Consider the following 24,764-nt stretch of genomic DNA (forward strand, 5'->3'; position numbering starts at 1 on the left):
TGGCGAGGATGAGGCAGAGAGGATGCCTGTTTTAAGATGCTCTGGGTCAGGGCTGAGCTGTTTTGTGTGCCAGGGAAGCGGCTCCCCATCACTTGTAATGTTACCCAGGCTCGTGCTGGGTAGATGACCTGCTGCGTCATGGGAGTGTGGAACGGGCATGGGTGGAGGTGCAAACCTCTCTGCACATACCCGATCTCTCCCTGACAGGTGTGTATGACTGAAATCTCTCCATTTAAGAGGCTGCGTGGGATCGGCTCTTATACAAGGGAAGGGCTCCTAACGCCAAGTCCTCAGGCCACCATCATTTCATTTCCGGGTTTCCTTTTGACAATCTAAAATCTTCTGGAAGTTGTAACCTAGGGTTGCACCTATTGACCAGTGATACTCACACAGCTGAAAACAGTGACCTGCGACAGAAGGAACCTGGACTGGTGACGGGGGTTAGGCGGTAAAACCTAGATAGCGCACACGTGATGAATCATCTGCCCGTGCGCCAGGTCGGCGCTATGTAACTCGCTGGGATGAGTAATGATGTTGCCGCCGCTGTAAGGGAGCTGGGCCTGATGTCCACCTGGCGGGCACGCGCCTCGCGGAGCCCTCCGGACGGATCCCGGGTGGATTACAGATCACTGGTTACTCACATCCTCTGCCCAGCTTCCCGCGTTAGCAGCTGATTAGCTTTAATGAGCAGGTGCGTGACTTTATCGGCAGAAAAAATGTGCGTGCATAATTTATTAGACAGACAGAGCAAATGTAATTGTGCGTAGGGAAAACGAAGGTGTCCGTTACAGCCGGAGGGGGGTGCTATGGGACGGGGGCGTCAGTGCTGCAGATGTTAGTATACGAGCAGCCGCTCTTGTGTATGTGGCACTTGTATACACACACTCAGCACACCCACCTTCTCGTAGGGAAAAGAGACACAGCTGACAGATACAATGCTGCAGCACCCCAATAAAATAGGCGTACCCCATCCCTGATCTGCATCCGCCCCCTCCCCATGCTCAAGGTGTACCCCAGTTCTGAACTGCAACTCCCATTGTGCCCTAGGACAGCGGTTCCCAACCTTTTGACTTCCGTGGACCCCCACTTTCTCATCACTGGAACAGGGGGACACCCATTGAATCATCATTGGAATCCATGGACCCCCCACTGAGCCATTACTGAAAGCTGGGGACCTAATCTGAATATTATTTAATTTTGAAGCAGTCGCGGAACCCCTGAGGCTGCAACACCCCTCTTCCCTCCCCTATAGCCCCCTTTCCTCTCTCTCCTCCCCCCCCCCCCCCAATTGCAGGGTCTGGATCAGTTCTGACCTGCAGCAGTCAGCTCCTCCTGCTTCCACCAACTCTGCATGCTCAGAAATATGTTCAAGTGGACTCCCAAGAACACCAGACACACCGTCACTCAATCCTTCAACACTAGCAGACTAGACAATGGGAACACACACTATGCCGAACTCTCTGAAACACCTACTCCACCAACTTCATACTATCGCTGCAACAAGACTCGTCCTAACCCTCCCCTGCCACATCCTTATTACCCCACACCACAGAGAGTTTCACGGACTATTGATACACAAAAGCTGCCAATTCAAACTCATCATGCACACGTATAGGGCACAGCACAACATAGGACCTGCATACCTCAACAGTCGCCTACCCTTCCACCAACCCAGTAGACTCCTGCGCTCTGCATACCTCGTCCTCAGACACACCCCTGTATCCGATAAAGCAGATTTGGAGGTCTAGCCTGTTCCCACATCGCAACCAAAACATTGAATGCCCCTTTTTTTAGAAATCAGGGCCTCTTCTTTGCTTCTTGATTTCCGCAAGAAGTTGAAGACCTGCCTCTTAAACTAACCTCCAACTTAGCTCTCACTCACCCCCTCTTAGACCCACACCTGAACACCTGCTCCAGTGCTTTGATGCTCGATTGGGTGATCCATAAAACATAACATAAGTCTAGGAAGAAGCACGAAAAATCAAAGCAGGATTCCACTCTCTCGTGCTACTCAAATTCGCCTGAGAAGGCATGGGACGCAGCGCCACACTTATCGATCACACTTGCAAAGTTAGCCAACTGCGAAGCCGATCCCGCAATTGGTTCCAGCACAGCCCATGTTTCCGAGGCCGTCAACCATGCCACAGATGGAAGATATCCTGGAAGCCATGATGGCCTGGCTCTTCGATTCCTTACCAAATCCACCTAGCACACCTTCGGGTCCAAGGAGTCAAAAGCCTTTCCATATGGATCACTACTGCCAGATTCCCCTGAGGCCCCAGTTGGACCCTCCAAGTCCATCTTGTCTCGGACTCCACTTCGGACCCTGCCTCCAGCACCACAATTTATGCTAGTCCTGGACTCTTTAATGCTGACGCTGACTCTGTCAACGCCTGAGGAGGAGGTCCTGATTGTTTCTCTTTCTCCAGTCCAACCTCAGTTGAGATCACACCCTATTCCACCTGAGGCACCTCTTCCCACACTTGATTTGCCATCCCACAAAGGAAAAATAATAATTTAACTTTCCCTTTTTGGGACAGAGTGGGACGGTGACTGTGCAGGGTGATGGATTCGCCTGCCGTACCAGGATGATAATTTGTACCAGGACCTACAGGAGGCTATATTCACTCTGTCCCTGAAAGGGATCTCCTCTCACCCCCTGGACCTGCCTTAGAGGAATCTGCTCCCTACGCTATGGTGATGCATAGGGGGCTGATGTCCTGCTGCCCCTTATGGCCTCTTACTATCAAGACTGAGTTCCTCATCGCCATCACCTCAGCACAGCACGTCAGTGAGCTTCAGGCTTTTTGTGGCAATCTGCCATATACCACATTCTTCCCAGACAAACTGGTTCTGCAGACTCCGACATATGTTCTGCCAACATTTTTGGCACTGTTCCACATTGGTCAAACTATCACCCTGCTGGATTCCAGTGCTCCACCTCACCCCTCTAATGAGGAGGAGAGACTCCATCGTTGGGACCCCAAGAGAGGACCGAGCTTCTACATATCACACCTCCCTCCTATTTTACTAATTGTTATGGTCAAGAGTGGATATTCATAGCATCCTCTAAACACATTTATGTCACGAGTGCTACTAGACCTTCTGCAAAACCCTTGATCACACTATTTGCTGTATTTCAAGGTGGAGGATCTTAAGAACCTTTGATTAGGTTATCATTTTTCTTTAATAATAAGAGTGAGCGTTCCAGGGAATGCTTGATTGCCTTATTGCCCATGATTGGGTTGGGATGGTCTTAAGACCCTCTACTTCAGTGTTTATGATTAGAATAGAATGTTCTTCATATTGTCAGATCAGGCTATTGGTTATGGGTAAGTTTGGAGATTTAGAGACATCCACATAGGCTCTTAGTTATAGTTAGTTTCACTTCCTTGAGACCACTGGATGGCACAGTTTTAATTGTGACAGCACATTCTCAAGATGCCCTCTCGAGAGACTTCACTATCATTAGGACTGGAGCATCTTCAGGCTCTCTGATTGTTTATGAGTAGGGCTAGATCTTCTTTACACCGCCTGATCACGGTATTATCAATTACGACTGGACGTTCATGACTCTGCCTGATTGCACTGTTGGTTATAATCAGGTCTCTGCTGGCATCCCTGGTCATGGTATTGGTTATGATTATGGTTGGAAGTTCTTAAGACCTCAAGTTGGCATCCTTGGGACTGGATATTACCGAGACACCTCCTGATCTCTCTGGTAGGTATGATTAGGATTAGTCTTAATTGGGACACATCGATGGTCCAGTTAGTTCTACTTTGGATTGGATGCTTTGAGAACTGATTGCATTGTTGGGTGTAGTGAAACTGCATGTTCTTCTAATACTCTGTATATGTTACATTTCTAAACACCTTTGAAAAGCTGTTCACGGATTTGTGAAAGTTTTTAATGTCGGTGCCACTAACTAGCCCTTTTATCTCTATTCTTCAGCTGTACGAGCTTGATGATGACCCGAAGAGGAAGGAGTTCTTGGACGATCTCTTCAGTTACATGCAGAAGAGGGGTGAGTGGAAGTCTGAGCTCCCTGTGGAGACCTAGCATTGTCTCTGTATGGAAAACAAAGCCAACTGGTTAAACCTTTAGCTCAAAATCAATTTAACTTCTAGCTCAGCTATAGTATGAAAGCAAACACAATAAGTAGTGTTCTCGGCGCCCATTCCTTACAAGAACCTTTAAACTTTAGCACAAATTAATAAATAACCATTTTGGAAAATATGGAAAAAATAGCTAAACTCTGAGAGTGGGTCTGAAATATTTGGATCATGAGTCTTAATGTGATCACACTGTGTTTTACATTGTGATTTAATGGCATTTAGAGACCTAATGGAAATGTGTAGGCCACCACAGCCAGCCACTTTTCTGGCCACTACTAAATTTCCAAACCATGCCGTGTGGAGCGTACCCTAATATTTTGCATCACATTTACCTTCCCCAACCACTGTCTCTTCTCGGTGATTTATGGCAAAAGATGATTTTCAGTTCACATCACACCACACATTGTACCCACCTACAAGTGCAAACCTGTTGTATTCGCATGAAATCTTAGCACAGATCTCAAGAGAAGGTAGAGTAAATTTGTTTTCAGGTTTATGAAAGCAAACGGAGGAAGCTGTGGATCTAGTCTGCGCATGCTGCCTTCGCTGAGTCGAAAGCTAGTCTTAGTCTTTTAAGTTAGAAGCAAGGCGGATGGACCCCTCGCGAGCGCTGGTGAGTACCAAGCAGGCCAAGGATACTTCTGCCCATACATCCTTTCACCTACAGCTTCGTAGGGCTTAAAATGAACGACCTCTGTTTTAATTTGCTGAGGACAGTTGCCTACGAAGGGTGCAAACAAGAGAAGGAAGGAGCTAATCCCTTGCTCATTCCTTGTGATTCGGCATTTATGTCGAACTGTACCAAAGTCAGTTGAGTAGCATTTAAACCTTGGGCTTTAATCAGTTCAAGGAAAGTGATCTCCCCTACCCCCATCCTCCAATTTTATGTCCAACCCTTTTGAAATGTGGATGAAGACATTCACGATGACGTGCTTTGATATCGAACCACATCATTTTGTTTGATGCATTGCATTATGGGTGGAGTCGACATTTCTGTACTATATTCGACAAATTGGCGTTGATGATGAGCAAGTTCTTATGATTAAATAGACAGCATTCGACGTGGTAGGAGTTGTGCATTATGAGCCCACCATGCAAATAACTGTGCAAGACATGTTGAGTATCACCCCCTTGCCCTGCCTGCAGCTCTGCTAGTCTGCCTTAAGGTGTCACAGCTGGAGTGTGGGCTCCCCTGCTGGCAGCTGAGGGAGTGGTCTTGTGTTACCACTGTTAGGCGCTGTCTTGATTCTTCTTGAACCCCACACTGGATCAAACAACAGGCACTGTTTACCTCACTAATGCCCTTACTCAATGCATATGGTATATGTGGGGAGAGCAAAAGACAAGTGGAGCTCTTACTGGGCCCTAATTAGACTGTAATCGTATTATTTTCCTACTTATTAAGCCGGTCCAGCTGTTGCCTTTAAAAAGGGCTTCAAAAGAAACTAAAATATTTGCTAACTAATTTACATGCTGTTCTCATCTCAGACTCAGAATAACACTTGTATTATAGATGTAGAGATCCATTTCAGGGAGGATTGGGGATCTAACTACACTGAGATATAGCACATTTTGCAACTTTTGCTCAGGGCATTGATATTGGTATAATTCGGGGTCCCAGCCTTCCGTTGTTGCTGCTTTTATGCATAAATATAGACAGAAAACAACATGTTTACCTGCCTGTATTTACCAAATGATGTTAAACTATCATAAAACCGGCTGCATGTCAGCGTCATGTTGATGGCCAGTCAAGAAAGGGATTTATTTTGCATTAGATTTGGACAGCATTGAGACTATACAAAGGCATCAGTTTTGGGAGTGGTAACTCATGCATACCACACACCTCACTATACATTTATTCTTCCCTGGACATAGCCACTAGAAAGAGTCTATTGTGTTTTTTCTTGCCCAGTTGTCATTGAATAATATGGTTGATTTTCTTGTCCTGATGGCCAATGAGTAATGTAAGTGGGTTCCCTGGCATGGTGGCTGGTGAACTTTGTGGTTGTTTTAATTAGACTGATGATGAGAGTGTGCTTGGGTTCGTTATAGTCACCACTAGTGAATAGTTTGGTGATGTACTTTGTCTGATGACTTATTAACAGTAAGAGTAGGCTATTTTGTTTCAGGATTGTATCGTTTTTGTCCCTATTCTAGGGACAGGTGATCAGCGTGGTTTGTTTCCTTGGTCTGTTGACTATTGTGGTTAGTTCCAATAATCTGATAATTAGCAAGAACTGTGAATGATTTTCATAGCATGGCAACTGGTGAGAAGTGTGACTGGTTTACGTGGTCTGATAATTGCTGAGTAGAGTAGCAGCGACCCTCGACCCCAGGGTAGGTCGCTCCCCTGTCCTCACAGCGCCACCAGATCCAGATCCCCTGTTCTGCCTTCTCCTTTGCCTGCATCGCTGACTGTGCCCCGAGTGTCTGTGTTGCCGTTTGTCTGCGTTCGCGCTCCCCTTTTTTTCCTTCTGTATCCCCGAGTGCCTGTGCTGTGTGATCGCGCTCCCCTTTTTTCCTTCTGTATCCCCGAGTGCCTGTGCTGTGTGATCGCGCTCCCCTTTTTTCCTTCTGTATCCCCGAGTGCCTGCATCTTCTGAGTGCCGCCCCCCTTACCCTCCCGCCGTCTCCCCCTCGTTTTTCCTGCCTTCTGCGCCTTTTCGGCACTTTGTCATTTTTCTAGGCCTCCTCGCCTTCGGAGCCTTTTTCCCGCCGCTTGTTGCTGCTTTTTTCCCCCTACCTGCCCTCCTCCCGCCTCCCAGCTGACCCCGGCTACCCCTTAAATGGCGGCCGCTGTGAGGCCGTGCAGCGGGCGCGCCTAAGGCAAGCCCGTCTGCGCCCGTCCGCGCCTGGACCGCGCACATCGCCCGAACCCCTGGCCCCCGCGCCCCCCGCCTGACCTACGACTCCGCCACCCTCGTCAACCTCAACCCCGGCCGCACTCCGGGCTGCCACCGCGCCCACCCCAAACGGACCCACGGACCCTTCACCTGCAGCAACTGTCACTTCACCTGCCTACGGACCAGCACCGCTCCCGCCAAGAACGACCCCCCCGGAAGCTATCTCCACTGCATCCTGGTCAACACCCGATCCGTCCACAGGCACGCCATCGAACTGTGGAACCTCCTCAACTCTACGAACATCGCCTTCCTCACCGAGACCTGGATGAATCCCTCCTCGGCACCCAACATCGCCATAGCCATCCCCGACGGCTACAAAATCATCCAGAAAGACCGCACCAACCGCATCGGTGGAGGCATCGCCATCGCACACAAAAACTCCATCCGCATCTCAACCGACACCGACAACTCACTCCCCGACGCCGAACATCTCCACTTTACGATCCACAGCGACCCCAAGACCACCCTCAGAGGCACCCTCATGTACAGACCACCAGGACCCCGCACCAAGTTCAGCGAAGACATCGCAGATTTCGTCAACCCTCACGCACTCTCGTCCACCGACTACATCCTCCTAGGAGACCTCAACTTTCACCTGGAGAACCTCACCGACAACAACACCACCGCCTTACTGGACAACCTCGCCAACCTGGGACTGAATCAGCTAGTCAACACCCCCACCCACTACGCCGGACACACGCTCGACCCCATCTTCTCCTCCAGCAAACACATCACCTTCAGCCACACCACCGAACTCACCTGGTCGGACCACAGCTGCGTCCACTTCATCTTCAAGAAGACCACTGTGCACCACCACACCCAGCAACCACCAAGAAGACACTGGAATCGTATCACCACGGATCAGCTCGCATCAACCCTCTCCCAGAACCGACCCACCAGCACCACCGACCCAAACGAAGCCGCCAACAACCTCACCAACTGGATCTCCGACTGCGCCAACCTCCTGGCCCCCCTGAAAACTCAAGCCAGCACCAACAACCACAAGAAAAACTCCTGGTTCACCCCCGACCTCAAGGACTTCAAGAAAGAATGCCGCGCCCGCGAGAAGACGTGGCTCCTCAACCAGACCGAAGAGAACATGTCAGCTCTCAAGGACGCCACCCGCCAACACCACCAACACCTCCGCGCCGCACGAAAAACAGCCTACCGGAACAGACTTGACAACAACGCCCACAACAGCAAGGAACTATTTGGCATCGTCAAAGAGCTCTCCAACCCGGACGCAGAGAACAACTCCATCCCTCCATCACAGGACCTCTGCGACTCCCTCGCGACCTTCTTCCACCACAAGATCACCGACATATACAACAGCTTCCCGACCACCGACGCGAACCCCTCCCCGGAACCCGCTACCGACCTCACCACCATCCTCACCTGGAGCCCAACCACCACCGAGGAGACCACCCACGTCATGAACTCGATCCACTCCGGATCCCCATCGGACCCCTGCCCGCACCACATCTACAACAAAGCCGACGACATCATCGCACCGCACCTCTGAGATGTCATCAACGCCTCCCTCACCACCGCCACCTTCCCGGAGAGCTGGAAACACGCAGAGCTCAACGCCCTCTTAAAGAAACCCACAGCAGACCCCACCGAACTCAAAAACTTCCGGCCCATCTCTCTCCTGCCGTTCGCCGCCAAAGTGATTGAGAAAATTGTCAACACTCAACTCACCAACGCCCTGGAAACCAACGACTCCCTCGACCCCACACAGTTCGGTTTCAGGACCAACCACAGCACCGAAACCGCCCTCATCGCAGCCACGGACGACATCAGAGCCCTGACCGACAAGGGTGAGACCGTGGCCCTCATACTCCTGGACCTCTCCGCAGCCTTCGACACGGTCTGCCACCGCACCCTGATACGACGCCTCAGCAACGCCGGCATCAGAGGCAAGGCCCTCGAATGGATCATCTCCTTCCTCTCCGGAAGGACTCAGAGAGTCCGCCTGCCCCCCTTCAGATCCACAGCCACGGAGATCATCTGCGGCGTACCTCAAGGATCCTCCCTCAGCCCCACTCTCTTCAACATCTACATGACCCCCCTGGCGAACATCGCACGCAAACACGGACTCGACCTAATATCATACGCCGACGACACCCAGCTCATCTTATCCCTCACAAACAACCCCACCTCAGCCAGGACCAGATTACATGAAGGAATGAAGGAAGTGGCGAACTGGATGACAGACAGCCGCCTGAAACTGAACGCCGACAAGACGGAGGTCCTCATCCTCGGCCCCACTCCCACCGCTTGGGACGACTCCTGGTGGCCCCCCGCCCTAGGCAGCACTCCCCAACCCACCGACCACGCGCGCAACCTCGGCTTCATCCTGGACTCATCCCTCACCATGACCAGACAGGTGAACTCGGTGACCTCGGCATGCTTCAACACCCTACGCATGCTCCGCAAGATCTTCCGCTGGATCCCCACCGACACCAGGAAGACCGTCACCCACGCCCTCGTCACCAGTCGCTTGGACTACGGGAACACCCTGTACGCGGGCATCACCACCAAGCTACTGAGGAAACTCCAACGGATCCAGAACGCTGCCGCAAGACTCATCCTGGACATCCCTCGCCACCACCACATCTCAGGACACCTGAAAAAACTCCATTGGCTCCCCGTCAACAAGAGGATCACCTTCCGACTCCTCACCCACGCACACAAAGCCCTTCACAACCTCGGACCCAAACTCATCAACAACCGCGTCTCCTTCTACACTCCTCCGCGCACCCTACGATCCGCCGGACAGGCCCTGGCAGCCGTACCCCGCTTCCGCAAAGCCACCGCCGGAGGAAGATCCTTCTCTTTCCTGGCAGCGAAGACCTGGAACTCTCTGCCCAGCCACCTTCGCGCCATACCTGAACACCTCTCCTTCAGAAGGCAGCTCAAGACCTGGCTCTTCGAGCACTGACCCCCCCCCCCAGCGCCTTGCGACCCTTTATGGGTGAGTAGCGCGCTTTATAAATGCGAATGATTGATTGATTGAGTAGCTGTTTCTTGTTTGGCCTCATGAAAACTGTGTAAATCGTCTATTTCTGGTTGCTAATTGGTGAGTTGCTAGCATGGTTAGTTTCCTTTATGTGGTGACTGATGATTACTGTTGTTACTTTCTTGAGCCTGAAAATCAGGAAATATAGTTGCTCTGTTTCTTGTTCTGATAAAAAGTATGTGGTGAGGTACCTGATGGCTGGTGGTTTGTTTCCTTCGTCTGATGGCCAGAGTATAACATTGTTGGTTTCTGTGGCCTGGTGACTAGTCTATTGGCTGTCCTTGACCTTATGACTAATAAGGAATATATATGTCGTGTTTTTAGTATATTGAAAAGTAGATAGTGTGGTATCTAAAGACTGGGGAACTTGTTAGGGTCGAGCCTGTAATAGCATGTGCCAGTGCATGCGTCTCGCTTGTGAGACACTGTTGTTAACAAAAAGAGCTTGGAGCCCACCAGGTGCTTACTATTAGTTCGCTTGCATGGTAATCTTCTTTACAGCCTTGTAGTTTGTCACTGCAGGCTTAGCATCATTTCTGTTACTTTCTGTGGAGCAGAGACCAAGCTCTAGTTGATTCAACTTAATCAGTGCCCATCTGCTGCTCCCAATGAGAATGCAGTGCTATTTTATTCTTTGTAACTTCCAGTGCCCTGCATATAGAAGGTGTGTGACTGGCAAAAATGTACCCAAGACAAACAAAATAGAAAAGTTGTATTTTCTATATGTAACTTTCTTTTATTTTGTCTAGTCTTCTTTTCTCACTTTGCACTTGTGTTTTGTTTGTGCTCATGTACTCAAAAGAAGAAGATTATTTTGTTCTAAATACTGCAAACCAACATTGTTTCTTTCTTATGTGTACTTTACGAAATTCCAATCCAGTCCAATCCAACTCACCTCACACCAATCTCCCCCACTACAGTTAAATCCACCCCACTCTAGTCTAATCCACCCCATTCTAGCCCAATCCACCCCACTCATTCCAATCTACCTCATCCTCCCCACACCAATCTAATCTACCCCACTCCACCGCAATCCACCCCAATCCACACCAATCTAATCTACCCCACTCCACCCCAATCCAATCCACACCAATCTAATCTACCCAACTGAAGTCCAATCCACCCCATTCACAATCCAACCCACTCCAATCCAACACAATTCAGGCCACACCATTTGAATCCAACACACCCTTCTCCAATCCAAACCAATCCAGGCCACCACATTCCAGTCCCATTCAATCACCCCTACTCCACTCAAATCCGTTCCACCCTATTCCAATACTATGTACCCACCTCAATCCACTGCACCCCAAACCACCCCACTCCAATCCAGTCCACCCAACCCACTCTATCTATCCATTCCAATCTACCCAACCCCTCTACAATCAACCCCAATCAAATACACTCCTGTCCAATCCCCACCGCACAGCACTTCAATCCAATCTATCATAATCCACCCTACTCAAATCCAGTCCACTCTACACCAGTCTAATCCACCCCCATCCAACACAATCCATCCCAGTCAATTCCACCCCACTCCAATCCATCTCACTCCACCCCACTCTAAAAAAAAAAAAAAAATACTCCAGACTCCAGTCCAATTCATTGCAATCCATCCCACTCCAATCAGCCCACCACATTGCAGTCCAGACCACCCAAATGCATTCCATCTGCTCCAGTCCACCCATTTCACCTCACCCCAATCTGTCCACCCCATCCAACCCACCCACCACAATCCACCCCACCCAATCCACCCCACTCCAGTCCAATCTTCTCTATCCAATCCACCCCACTCAATCTAATCATCGCCCCATTTCAATCCACCCCAATGTACTCCAATCAACCATACAACCCACTCCACCTTATTCCACCATACTCCACTCCACTACACTGCACGCACTGAACTCTACTCCTCTGTTCTCAACTCTACGACACTCTACTCCCCCTACTCCACTTTATGACACGTACTCCACACTGCAAAACTGAACGACAGACAAATCCACTGTACTCCACCACTCTACTCTACGACACTCCACGCCATTAACTTTTAGTAATGCTGATTAGCAGTCACGCGTGGCAAAACACATTGCAGGCAAGATTTATTGGCTTTGACAATGCTTGTTTTTCAGTCTGGTGCTCAGTGAGTAGGCTGGTTCGTTCCTTGATTTCATGATTGGTGAGTTGTTTATCGGCTTAATGAAAAGTGGATTGTTGGGTTGCTGTGATTGATGTGGTGCACTGGTATGTGGTGGTTTAAGCAACTTGGTGACAGTGACGAAAAAGTTAAGTTGTCACATTCACACCATACATTCCAGAACAAAGCAAGACATTGGGTTTTTGTTTCTTCGGCTTTATTTTTATGATTCAGGGCTCTTTGATATCACAAATTCATTTCCGTTTTCAGTATCTTAACCTCGTGCTTCCAGGTCACTATTCCAGGTACTAATTTTCATACAATGGGGGAGTAAGGCGTAATTGTGGATACATCCACTTGACTTCCATCAAGGGTCAATTTTCATAAGGGAATGGAACCCAGTATAGATTTAAGTCTAAAAAAAAAAGTTTTAAATATGTTTAAAAGATCCTCAGCCAATAGTACCCGCTAGTGGCATGCGTCATCATCAGATCGTCTCACCCAACACCTAAGGTGTCAGGGTGGGCTCAACCACTTAAAGGAGGAAGCACTTCTAAGTGTGAGACTTAGTGGGATCTGTGATCCCTACAGTTAAAATTACCTCTATCCCCAAATCTATGTTATTAGTTTGGGCAGGAATTAGGGCATGGTTAAAAACCAAAAGTGAAACAATGATCCCTTACATCATATTTTTGCTCAGGATGTACATGTTTCAGCCAACCCCGCCCAACTGGGTCATGTGGCTTTCATCAGGACCAAAACAAGCAGATCGAGACAAAGGCTGTTGAGAAACGTGTTCGCCCTCTGTGTGCAAGTATTCACATTTCACTAATGTCTTATTGTAGATAGTGAGTGAAGAGGCATCCATTTCACCATTAGTCTATGTGTAATCCCCTTTCAAAGGCACCTATGTCTGAATAAAACTTGTGCAGGAAAAATAAGTCATATATACCAATTACCTTGTGTATATATCATGCACAACCATAGATTATCCAACTGAGTCTAAAGTTGGGGAGAACTTTTTTCAGAAGGCAATTTTAAAGTAGAGAAATAGTGTCATCCTCGCCAGAAGGTATACTCATGCAGCAATAAAGTAAAACCAGCGTGTCATATCAATAAAAATCCCTTAATTGGGGGCTTGTTATGGCCAAGTAGGGAACGGTGGAGGCGGGCCTGGCCTGCAGTCACACAGTCATCAAGGGTGTAGTCCTTGTAGTCTCACCTACTTGAACCATTTCATTCCATTTAATTCAGATTCAATTGCCACCAAACGGTCACGTGTTGCAATTCCAATTTGCTGTCAATAGCTAAATAGGTTTGTCAAAAAGAGCATTCAATAAGGCTTCCAAAGTGGCTTTACCATTAACATGCGTCTCCTTCGTCTTGGTGGTTGTTACTTGGGGACGTTTTGATTCCCTGCAGGTATCCCCCTCTTCCTTTTCCCTCCTGCACCACTACTTGCTGTATAGGCCACCTGAGCGTCAGAGTCCAAGAATACAGGAACGCCTCAAGTCCACGGTGGAACTCCAGCAACAGACGCGGAAAGGACATGCGGTAAGTTACCCGATCCCTGGACAGACGGAGACAGGGTCACCAGTCCCGAACCCAACCAAGGGGTAATTTCTCTATGTGAGGCACCAGAGGAGATGAAGAAAGAGCAGGAAGGGAAAGCTGATGTTTAGCCAGTTTCATTTCATTATCAAGCACTCCCACGGCACGTTCCAAAAGACCAGCCATGGAGGTATTGGTATGAGGCTTTGGAGTATCAACAGGTGGCTTCCATTTTCCCATATTCAGAGAAATTAACAACACAGATGCTGGAAGTGCAAAAAATTTGAGGTAAAATAATCAAAAACTGGCAGTACCTGTACAAGGGAAGTCAGAGGGGTGGCCCAGCCTCGTCCGGTCGATGACTGGTGAAGATGGAACTGATCTTGTCCCAGGTAATCGCCCGGGCGCATCCCGTGCTGCAGTCTCGGTTAGCACTTAAGAGTGCTTCAAAAATTCAGGCCCCTCCACCTGGTCGAGCAGGCTCCTGGGGTTTGGAGTCCCCAGCAACATCAAGCAGTGGCAAGCGGGTGAAAGCGTTCTGCGCCACAGGCTCGGTTGGCTCTTCAAAAATGCTGGCCGCTGCTCCTGGGCCAGCAGACTCCTGGGTGTTGGGGTCCCCACCAGTGGCAAGTGCGTGACCGCATCCCGCGCAACAAACTAGGCTGGCGCTTAAGAGTGCTTAAAAAATGCTGGGCCCTCTTCCTGGATGAGTTGGAGTCCCCAGCAGCGGCATGTGGGTGAAAGCATCCTGTGCCACGAATTTGGTTGGCGCTTAAGAGCGCTTCAAAAATGCTGGCCTATCCTCCTGGGCGAGCAGGCTCCTGGGCGTTGGAGTCCCCAGTAGCGGCAAGCGGGTGAAGGCATCCTGTGCCACGAATTTGGTTGGCGCTTAAGAGCGCTTCAAAAATGCTGGTCTATCCTCCTGGGCGAGCAGGCTCCTGGGCTTTGGAGTCCCCAGCAGTGGCAAGCGGGTGAAGGTGTCTGATGATATCTTACTTAATCTGTTGCACCTGAATATCTGTGCTCTTTATTTGCTTTTTCTTAATGTATGGACTATTTATGAACTATATTTAAACTCAGCTCTTCCTTTTGCAAAACCAATATCTCCACCTGACTCCAACGTGTGCCATTTAAATTCAAACAGTATACCTAAAGAAATGAACGCATTGTACAACTTCCTCTTTCATACCTATATTTTTAATATTACCACCATACTTCTGGTTAATTGAATGCACCAGAATGTTTTGTTTTTGCAACCTCGCTATTGACACCTTTAGCTTTCTGTCAAACACATTGTTGTGTTAAATAGAGGGGGCTCTGGGTCAGCCCTTGCTCATGATTGGATGGCTTTCTTTTCTGCCTCATGCTCTTATTTAATGTCTTAGTTAGCCCTCAATGGGGTGTTTCTTGTGCTCTTTCCTCTGGCTGTGTCTGTATATAGGGCATGCTTCTGCTCTTCCCTCGCTCATCCAGCTTCGCCTGCCCCATCTCAATCTTCCCACCTTCCCTTCTAGTGTGCAACACCAAGCACTACCATGGCTCAGTGTCATGCACTCACTGTCTATCCTTGCCACTCTCTAACCTCCCTCTGTCTTCCTCTCCCTCCCCTGGCCCTCTCCAGCCACCCATCGTCCACTCCATGCTGGCCACTCTTCTTGGCTCGTCTTGGCAGATGGTTTTCTAAAATGTGCAGGCAATGACCAGAGCTATAGCTGCAACCAGCCATCTTGATAGTGTATTTGTTATACTTTCATGTTGGCTGTCACATGACTTGACACAACATGGCGAACGATAAGAAAGTATAAAAAATAATGTTTCATACTTTCAAGAAGGCCAGCACATTTCTTCACATAGTATGTCAGCTGGTGGAGGCAGCACGTTCTGGTTGGCTGAGGCAAGGCCGTAGCCAGGCAGAGCCTGTCACTCCAGTCAGGGGTGGTTGATTACGCTTGTTGTATAACCTGCGCTCACCCTTGGGTAGCTTGGCACAGAGTAGGCAGGCTTATCATAGAGGCTATGTGTAAAGCAATTGCACAGCACCCCCACCACAAACACACTGAGCGGCACAATGAGACTTCACACGTCATGTAGGTATATAAAAATTGTATTCAACACATACATTGTCGACACAGCATGACTATCCTGTAAACCTAGGCATAAGTCACTTTTAGCACTAGGATTCACAATATTAGGCCCAACTGTGTGTAACACCAATGACAGTGTGACAAGTGAGAAAACAATACTTTCCCTCCCCACATCCTCATGCAATGCCAAACGTTGTCAGCTCAAGACCCACCCTAAAGTTCACCAACTTCAATGTAACACATAAATTCAGATTGCACCCTGGTTCCCAGTGTTAGCAGCGATAAGTGCATACAAGGTCTGGAACACTTTGACATAGCACTGTGGCCAAGGCCACACTAGTAAATCATAATACCAACCTCAGGGATTTACTGGCAGAAGATTGTGAACAGCAACACCATGGTGCTGCCCTTGCATTCACCCGCTCTCACTCCCGCACATCCACTCTGTAATGCCATGTGGTGCCACGGGTATCAGTCGGCTCGTGCACACAGGCACAGATATCAGTCATCATGTGCACGCACACATACTTGTACGCACTCACTCCCGGCACCTTAATGGGGGTGCCCTAATATCCGGCTAGTGCATGCTTCTGTCTGTAGGCACCCAGAGTCCCAAAACTCCCTCCACCCACCAACCACGAACCAAAGATTTAGTCAACCTTCCCCTGGATACTAGGCCGCTTGTGGCCAAAGTCACACTTTACAGGATCCCGGGGGCAAGGTGGGGGAAGAGGAGGGCTGGACAACAGCGGATCTAGCAACAGTTAACAAGGACGTTTGGGCTTCCAGTTGGAGGTTCGCTCAGATGTCTGCAACACACAGGGGAAGGGTCACTGGGGGTGCCTGCTAGCCACCACTGTGCCTAGCGTAGTCAGACAATCCAATGTTACAAAATAGTTACCATTTTCAGCTCCTCCCGAATGGGGTTGCACCATTGGGGTGTGTTGACTTGAGTCACCCTTGACAGTTCAGGTTACACACGAAGAGTTACTAGGTCCGCACCACCTGTACAAGCAGGTCCTAGCCTGGTGCACGAAGACTTGAATTACACCAGATGGTTACAAACCCACGTGAAAAGTGCTCGGTGCCGTACCTCCACAAAAATGTGGTCCAACATCAGGGGCCTGATGACCCCGACCCTACAATCACTCCAAAGACCATTCCCAAATGTGGTGCCTCCTCGGAAAGAGGCACTAGTCTGGTTCCCCATGACTTGAACCACACCAGACAATCCCGGATGCTCCCACGGAGAATGTAAATCTTGCGCCCCACTGGAATGAGGCACATCGTCCAGCACTCAATGAATTGTCAGTCAAGACAATCCGGTCACACAAGGAACTTTGTTTCCGTACCTCCCTGAAATGAAGCACATTGTCTGGTACTCTATGACTTTAGTCACACTAGACTCCTCGGTCACACACTTCGACGCAAGTTCAACCATGCCACACAGAGTACAGCACAACTCCTGTGGCACCCCCACCTCAGAGGGTCGCCATCTATGAAAGGGACACAGCAATCAATGTACGTACAGCTGAGGGTCACACAAGAGAAATATGATGCACTTGACAACCGCTGGCCACGCGGGGTCCAGGACAATGTGATCCCATTCACACCACAAGATGGTTTGGCGTGCAGTGGTCTCCGTGATGAACGGCCACTCACCTGAAGTGCAGCAGTACTTGCCAAGCTCCACACTAGGCAGTTCCGGTCTCCAGGCACACTCCTTAGTCCACACTCATGCCGCTGTTGCCAGGTGAAGCTCAGCATATGATGGAGGCGCAGGAGAGGGCACTGCTTTTCAAATGATACCGGCAGACGATGTAAGTCCCTAGCAGGAGGTCTTTGATGTCCCTGAGACCTCGACAGAGAACAGGGGGCCGGCCAACCTGCTCTCTGAGAGCACACTTTGGGTTACTACACAGCAGCAGGCAGATGAACCAGGCCAACCACAATACATATAGGGTCCGTGGATCCCTTCCTCGGATAGTTATCCTCCTGTGCACAACAGACTACTCTGGCAATGCACACCACGCAGTCCAGCAGTACTAGTCATGCGTCGCCATATATGCAACTCTCCAATGCTGACGGGTAGTACCCCTAATTATACTAAAGTCTGCCTTTGAAGCTCGGGTGGTTCAAAGAGTTTTTTTCTTTGAACCACAGATGTGTCCCCTAAATGTCACCCCTGTCCGCCCTGAGGCAATGGAATGTAGATCTTTATCTTTAGTGGGCCATGCTCTGGCTCAGAGGGACCAAGTTTCAAAAACCTCCTCCCCAACCTATCTATCCAGTCCCCAAATGGCAGGGATCTGTCGTTCTGGATGCCCACGTTTTATAGTTGTCACCTGGGGAATGAACAAATGTGCTCTTCCCCCATGACCCGTGGAATGAAGCCTAATTGATAAGACAACAGAACCAGTTCAGAACCTATAAATGCCCACTTCCTGCATGTTGCATTTCTAGGGCATCAATGACAAAACCACCTTTTCCACCAGAAGGGGTTTGTCATTCTGAATCCTGTGATACTGATAAGCACTGGTCCAGACGAGTGGAGGTGTCTGGAAGGTTTGTTGAGGTATGCTGGACCAGTGTTACATCATGAGGCTGCTCCCCTACAATCCACTACTGCAGCCGGCCCTAATAAGACTCTTTTTCCCATATTACCTTATGGGCAGAGCAGCTCTCAGTGGCAGTGCGAACATGCATGGGCATTCCACACTCCCTGAACACTTGTACCCTGGTGCACACACAAGCCTGCAGAGGCAGGTTGGACACCTCAGGATAAAGCCACTACAAGTGGCAGTCCTGTGCTTTCGGGCTTAGTTCCTATATCAGAATACCGTTCAAGTGTACACACCCTGGCAAGTGATGCCTGATCCAATATCTATATGGGAAACCACCTGTGTGCCAGTATGCACACAAGGGCTAGTGATGGTAGTCTCCATCTACACATGGCAACACCTATGTGCAAGTGTGCACACACTGGCAAGTTGTGCAAGACTCACTATACGTATGACACCTTTGGTGCAGGTAGGCAGCTAGAGGCCAGCTTTGCCAAGCTTAGCATATATATGAACACCAATGGGCACGGAGAGGCCAGCTAGGCCAGGCTTAATATACATGACACCACCATTGTGTAGATGGGCACCCCCTGGCATGTTGGGCCAGGCCCAGCACCTCTAAGGGCCCTCTGGTACAAGTGCACAACCCGGGACCTGCCATGGCTGTACCCGCACATGTTGGTTTGCGATGCCTCTCACTTAGTAGAGAACAGGCGCACTCACGTCCACCCTCCACATACAGGGGGACAATGCCCTTGGTCCCAGGCCACTACTAGAGGACTGGCCCGTCCCCATGGGTGCAGCCAACCCCTCTAGATAGGGGGCACCCACATGGTGATCTCCCCGACTGTGGCAGCGTACATAGTTGTATACCTGCCCTGCCATATGCCTACCATATGCCCTCTCTTCTGGGCCCTCCATGGGAGTGTAAGGCCGGCTCAGGGTTGGCCTCCGCATAGGGACTGCCATCCTGAGTGCATGCTCACTAGCGCTGCCACAGGCCCATCCAGTTGGGCATAAGACTTGGTTGACAGGGTCTTCTAGGGGCTGGCACACACAGGGCAACATACCCTTAGTAGCCAGGGCTGTACCTGTCCAGGGTATATGAGGTACCTTTTTTACAGGGTCCTCCTAGACACAGCACCTCAACCAAGTCCATAAGGCCCCTTCCTAAAATAGGTAGGATGGGCATGCGCACTTTCCCACTGCCATACTGTGGACAAGTGCCCATAGTCCTAACATCACGCCCTGGGAGTCAGCAAAGACTTGGAGAAAAAAGCAAAAACTTTCAGGAAAATTTCCTTAGAAGTGCTATGTTTAACAGCAGTCATATCGAAAGTATAGACAAAGATTTTAATGTGCCTTCCACATTGTCTCATGCCACTTTGCGTACTGCAAAGTAACGGCCTTTGTGAACTAACAAATACACGTTCAGTTTGGCTGGTTAACGCCAATAGCTGTGCATAGGCATCCAATACTGACTAAGGGCCTGATTCTAACCTTGGCGGACGGCGGAGGCCGTCCGCCAAGGTTCCGCCGCCAAATGACCGCACCGCGGTCACAATACCGCGGCGGCCATTCTAACATTTCCTCTGGGCCGGCGGGCGCTCTCCAAAAGAGCGCCCGCCGGCCCAGAGGAAATGCCCCTGCAACGAGGACGCCGGCTCAGAATTGAGCCGGCGTAGTTGCAGGGGTGCGACGGGTGAAGTTGCACCCGTCGCGTATTTCAGTGTCTGCATGGCAGACACTGAAATACTTTGCGGGGCCCTCTTACGGGGGCCCCTGCAGTGCCCATGCCCTGGGCATGGGCACTGCAGGGGCCCCCAGGGGCCCCGCGGCACCCCCTACCGCCATCCTGTTCCTGGCGGGAGACCCGCCAGGAACAGGATGGCGGTAGAGGGTGTCAGAATCCCCATGGCTGCGGAGCGCGCTCCGCAGCCATGGAGGATTCCCCCGAGCAGCGGAAAGTCGGCGGGAGACCGCCGACTTTCCGCTTCTGACCGCGGCTGAACCGCCGCGGTCAGAATGCTCGTGGGAGCACCGCCAGCCTGTTGGCGGTGCTCCCGTGGTCGGTGGCCCTGGCGGCCACCGGCCGCCAGGGTCAGAATGACCCCCTAAGTCATTAGCAGAGTACGACGATCAGCAAGCCTTGGTGAAGTGAGGCAGATTTGCTTTGCCAGTGCTGGTGTTTATTCTCAGTCTATACAGCATCCAGTCGTGCCAGGCTCAGGATGTTTTGTTTTGTTTTGTTATGCAGATTTGTAGAGCGCACTAGGAGGGTATCCTGGCGCTGAGTAGTTGTTAGTTAGCCTAACCTAGGGCCTAATGGGACGACTTGAAAAGCCAGGCCTTCAGCTTCTTGCGGTATTCAAGAAGTGAGGATCTTATGTATTGCAGAAGGTCGATCCACGCTTTGGGAGCAATGTAGAAGAAGGCTAAACTTCCAGATCTGGTTTTCCGTATGCGTGGGATGTTAGCAAGTAAGAGTCCAGACCAGTGCTTAATTTGTGCTTGTTGTTTCCGGTGCGGAGCACCAACACTTATTTTTGAGGGCCTGCGCTTGTTCTTCTGCCTCAAGCATTTGCTGCGAGCAAAAGAGACATGCAAAAGACAGAGGAAGAGAAAAACGAAAAAGTGTCACGAAGGTAGAAAGCTGCTAGAATGAGCTGAAGGGGCAGGGAGTGGCTGTAAATGGATTGAAGAGGCCCAAGATGGCTTCAGGATTACGCTGCCTCAGTATTCCGTATTCGCACATTTAAATGCAGCAGATGCATGTTTGACAGGAGGGCTTTGGGCACCGGCAAGTTTTTATGTACAAATTAAGCACGAGTGGAGGTGTCTGGAAGGTTTGTTGAGGTATGCTGGACCAGTGTTACGGAGTGCCTTGGACGTGTGGGTAAGGCATTTAAATTGTGCTAGTTTATGAATGGGGAGCCATGAAGCTCCTTCGGGTGTGATGTGATGTGAGTGCGGCGTGAGATGTTGAGAGTGATTCTGGTCGCCCTTTAGTAAACAAAACAAGTTAAGGTGATGGTTTGCTTGTTTGTCTTCTGTGTGAATATTTCATTATAGATGCTCCCTCCCCTTCGTTACCAAAGGCTTACTACGTTGCCACGATTTCAGTTACGTTTGAGAAGGTGCTTTACGCCATACACTAATAATTCACTATCAGAATAGCCTTACTCGGCGTGACGTGTTGCGCGACACTTTACCACCGGACAATGTGTAATGAAATTATGTGTATTTGGCTTGTTTCCGAGTGCATAAAAAAGCCTTGAAAAGTCCAGTGACACCAAACACCTGTTAGCAGTTTTTATGGCCGTTTGGAACAATACAACATGCTATGAATGTAAATTAGTGCTCGATTTGCGGTGATGGCTCGGGGAGGCCTCGGAACTCTTTCCCGGCTGGCACAGCGCCTCTTGGAGTGAACGCGGTGCTTCTTGGCATCTTTAGTCAGCAGAAGGGCTTCCCCGTCCGCGCCGTGTTGTTTTCCTGCCTCACTCTCTGGGGCCAGCCTGGGGGTGCAGCAGGCCCCTCCCCGAGGCCTGGGGGCACATGCCACGGGCCATCAGGCTCCGCACATGGAGCCAGGAACGTGGCATCCTTCCCACCGGCCCTCGGTGCCGCACGCTCCCGCAGCCACGGACCGCCCATCCAGGCCTCAGATCCGTGACATCTTGACAGGCGGCGAAGAGGCCTTGCCAACATCTCAATAACAATTCCAGTCCTAGCGCCTCCTTAGGCTACAGGCCCTCTCTGCGCCTCCGCGGCGCTTGTCGTACATTAACTGAGTGATTGTACAGGTGTGAAGCTTCAGTGACCTCCAATGAACAGTTATCACCTTGTTGTCAGGGGGTGTAATTAACAAGTTGCGAACTTGCAAAATATACACTGATCTCTGCAGCAGGCGCTCTACCCACTCCGCTATCGTTGTACCTATGTTGGAAAAATGTCTACGTCGGTTGATTGCAGTCGATAACATGGTGTTACATTGAGGGTGTGTGGTGAGGACGTCATATCATGTTGGTTGCATGTGTAGTGCTTACGCCACCACTGCCCTTTATTTGTTTCGAAGCGCTCCAGTTAGAGGACAGGGAAGACACAAGGGAGAGTGAAGAAGATAACATGATTTTGTCGGATTTTAGTTGCTCGCGGGGTTCTTGAGTTGCTTCCTTGCAAACAGTTGATTTCAGATCTTTTTATCGGGCTAACAGCATTTTTCAGAAAGAAACGGTTGTTACAGATCATATTTTAGGAATATATTTGTGTTTTTGCTTTGCTTGTTTTGCAAATTTTACTCGTTTATAAGGCATGACAGCGCACTTTTATTGCTATAAAAAAGGGCCCTGTGACCAGTTTGAGAGGTGTCGTAGTCATTCGCGGTAGAAGCTGTGTCGCTATATATTTTGCTGCTTCATACACACTAAGTTGTTTTTTGTTAATTGTCCACCTTATTGGTGTAATGTGAGGACAAACTTCCCTCTGGTGTGAAATACAGAATATACAGGTTTAATTGGCAATAGAAATTGAACCCCTCGCACAAGCAATGAAACCATCACACAAGGATAGACCCTCATTGAAGGAAAGGACCCTTATAAAAGCAAAGAACCCTAACAGACGCAAAGAACCCTCACAGAAACAATTGGGTCCTCACTCAAGCATTTGTACCTTTACAAAAGCGTTGGAATTACCGCAGAAGCAATGGGTCCCTCATTGAAGCAATCGGACCCTCAAAAAGAAATCGAACCCTCACAGAGGCAATGGAACCCTCAGTGAAGCAATGGAACCCTCACAGAAGCAATGGAACCCTCACAGAAGCAATGGAACCCTCAGTGAAGCAAGGGGGACCTCATAGATGCAATAGGACATTTACACAAGCAAGGGACTCACCCACAGTCACTGCAGTCACACACCATATGGAAACGTCAATCAGTGAGACCCTCGTAGAAGCAATGATCCTGAAAGAAGCAATAGGGAACCCTCACAGGAGCATTGGAGCCTCATACAAGCAATCATACCCTTACACAAGCAAAGGGATTCCTGCAGAAGCAAAGGGCTCCCTTTACAAGCAGTGGAAACCTCAACAAAAAGTAGAACCCTCACAGAATCAATGGGACCCTCACAGAAAGAATGAGAACCTCATAGATGCAATAGGGCCTTCACACAAGCAATGGGAACCCCCCACCCCCCCACCCCTTTGCAATAGGACCTTCACACAAGCAATGGGAACCCCCCCCCGCCGCTCTGCAATATGACCCTCACACAAGCAATGGGAACTTCCCTTGAAGCAAAGGGATCCTCACACAAGAAATGGGTCCCTTGCAGAAGCAATGTGACCCTCACGGAAGGAATGACACGCAACAAGGTGTCTTCCTGCTTCTGCCAGCCACATTACACTCCAAAAAGACAGTGTCGCCTGTGACACGGACCTTCAACTCAGCTATAAACTCTTTCCATTACCAGGAAATCAAAATAAATTTTGACTTTCCAAAAGAATTGTTGTTCTTGCTTGTTTTTAAAGGTAGGGTAGAGAACACTGCCACTTCAAGGAGCTACTCACCACGGCCTCTGCAAAAGGATCACTGGGGCTCCAGTGTGTTATTCTGGGCATGCTGTGATGTAAGCAGGTGGGCAGGGGCTGTCGGCTTCAACAATCTAAGGTACGCACCCAACAGAGAACTCCATTCGTGGTGGTAGGTACGCTGTTGGCATATGTGACTCCTGCAGCAGCGCTAGTGAATCCTAGGTGTATGTGGGGCCCAAGGGAGCTTTCAGGGCCCACTTTCTCTATTCTAGCCATCCATCGACAAGTCATTTGTGCCCCTTGTTGTGCTCCTTTTCCTACTCGCATTATCAGTCAGTTTTTATAAAGTGCAGCTACTCACCTGTGAGGGTCTCAAGGCGCTGGTGGTGGGTCTGGGCCTCATTCGAAGAGCCATGTCTTGAGGTTCTTCCTGAGGATGGTGAGGGATGGGCTTTGTCTGAGGTGCATGGGCAGGTTGTTCCAGCTCTTAGCTGCTAGCAGTGTGAGTGGAATGTGTGCGTTTGTGGTCTGCCTGGGTGTTTGTGTTATGCGGGTTTGTGTTGGATTTTAGTGTGTGTGTCTTTGTGCAGGTACGTCAGTGTGGCGTGTAGGTGTGATGTGTGTTGTGTGAAGTATGTATCTGGTGGCGGGTATGTTTCCAGTGAGGTGTTTGAGTGCATACATGTGGTTGTGTTTGTTCGTCTGCCCACTTTTAATACTGCACAGAAAATGCTTGCAGCGTCTGTACACCTCCTAAGAGATTGCCAGTGGTTGTTGCTCAAAACAACTCGATATTCTACAGGCTCGGTAGTTTATTCAGTGCATATTAAATGCAGTTATCCACGGTAATCGACTCACCTCAAACA

The 24,764-nt window shown here is 49.7% G+C and overlaps 1 protein-coding gene across 1 annotated transcript in view; it reads left to right on the plus strand.

The window, feature by feature from the left end:
- ARID3C (AT-rich interaction domain 3C) overlaps positions 1-24,764 on the plus strand; it is a 318,060-nt gene that overhangs the window by 171,565 nt on the left and 121,731 nt on the right. Inside the window, exon 3 of the mRNA XM_069214965.1 lies at positions 3,953-4,025. Coding sequence (XP_069071066.1) covers positions 3,953-4,025 — 73 coding nt within the window. The remainder of the gene's footprint in view (positions 1-3,952; positions 4,026-24,764) is intronic.

Source organism: Pleurodeles waltl, chromosome 1_1 (assembly GCF_031143425.1).
Source record: "Pleurodeles waltl isolate 20211129_DDA chromosome 1_1, aPleWal1.hap1.20221129, whole genome shotgun sequence".
NCBI classification, from domain to species: domain Eukaryota; kingdom Metazoa; phylum Chordata; class Amphibia; order Caudata; family Salamandridae; genus Pleurodeles; species Pleurodeles waltl.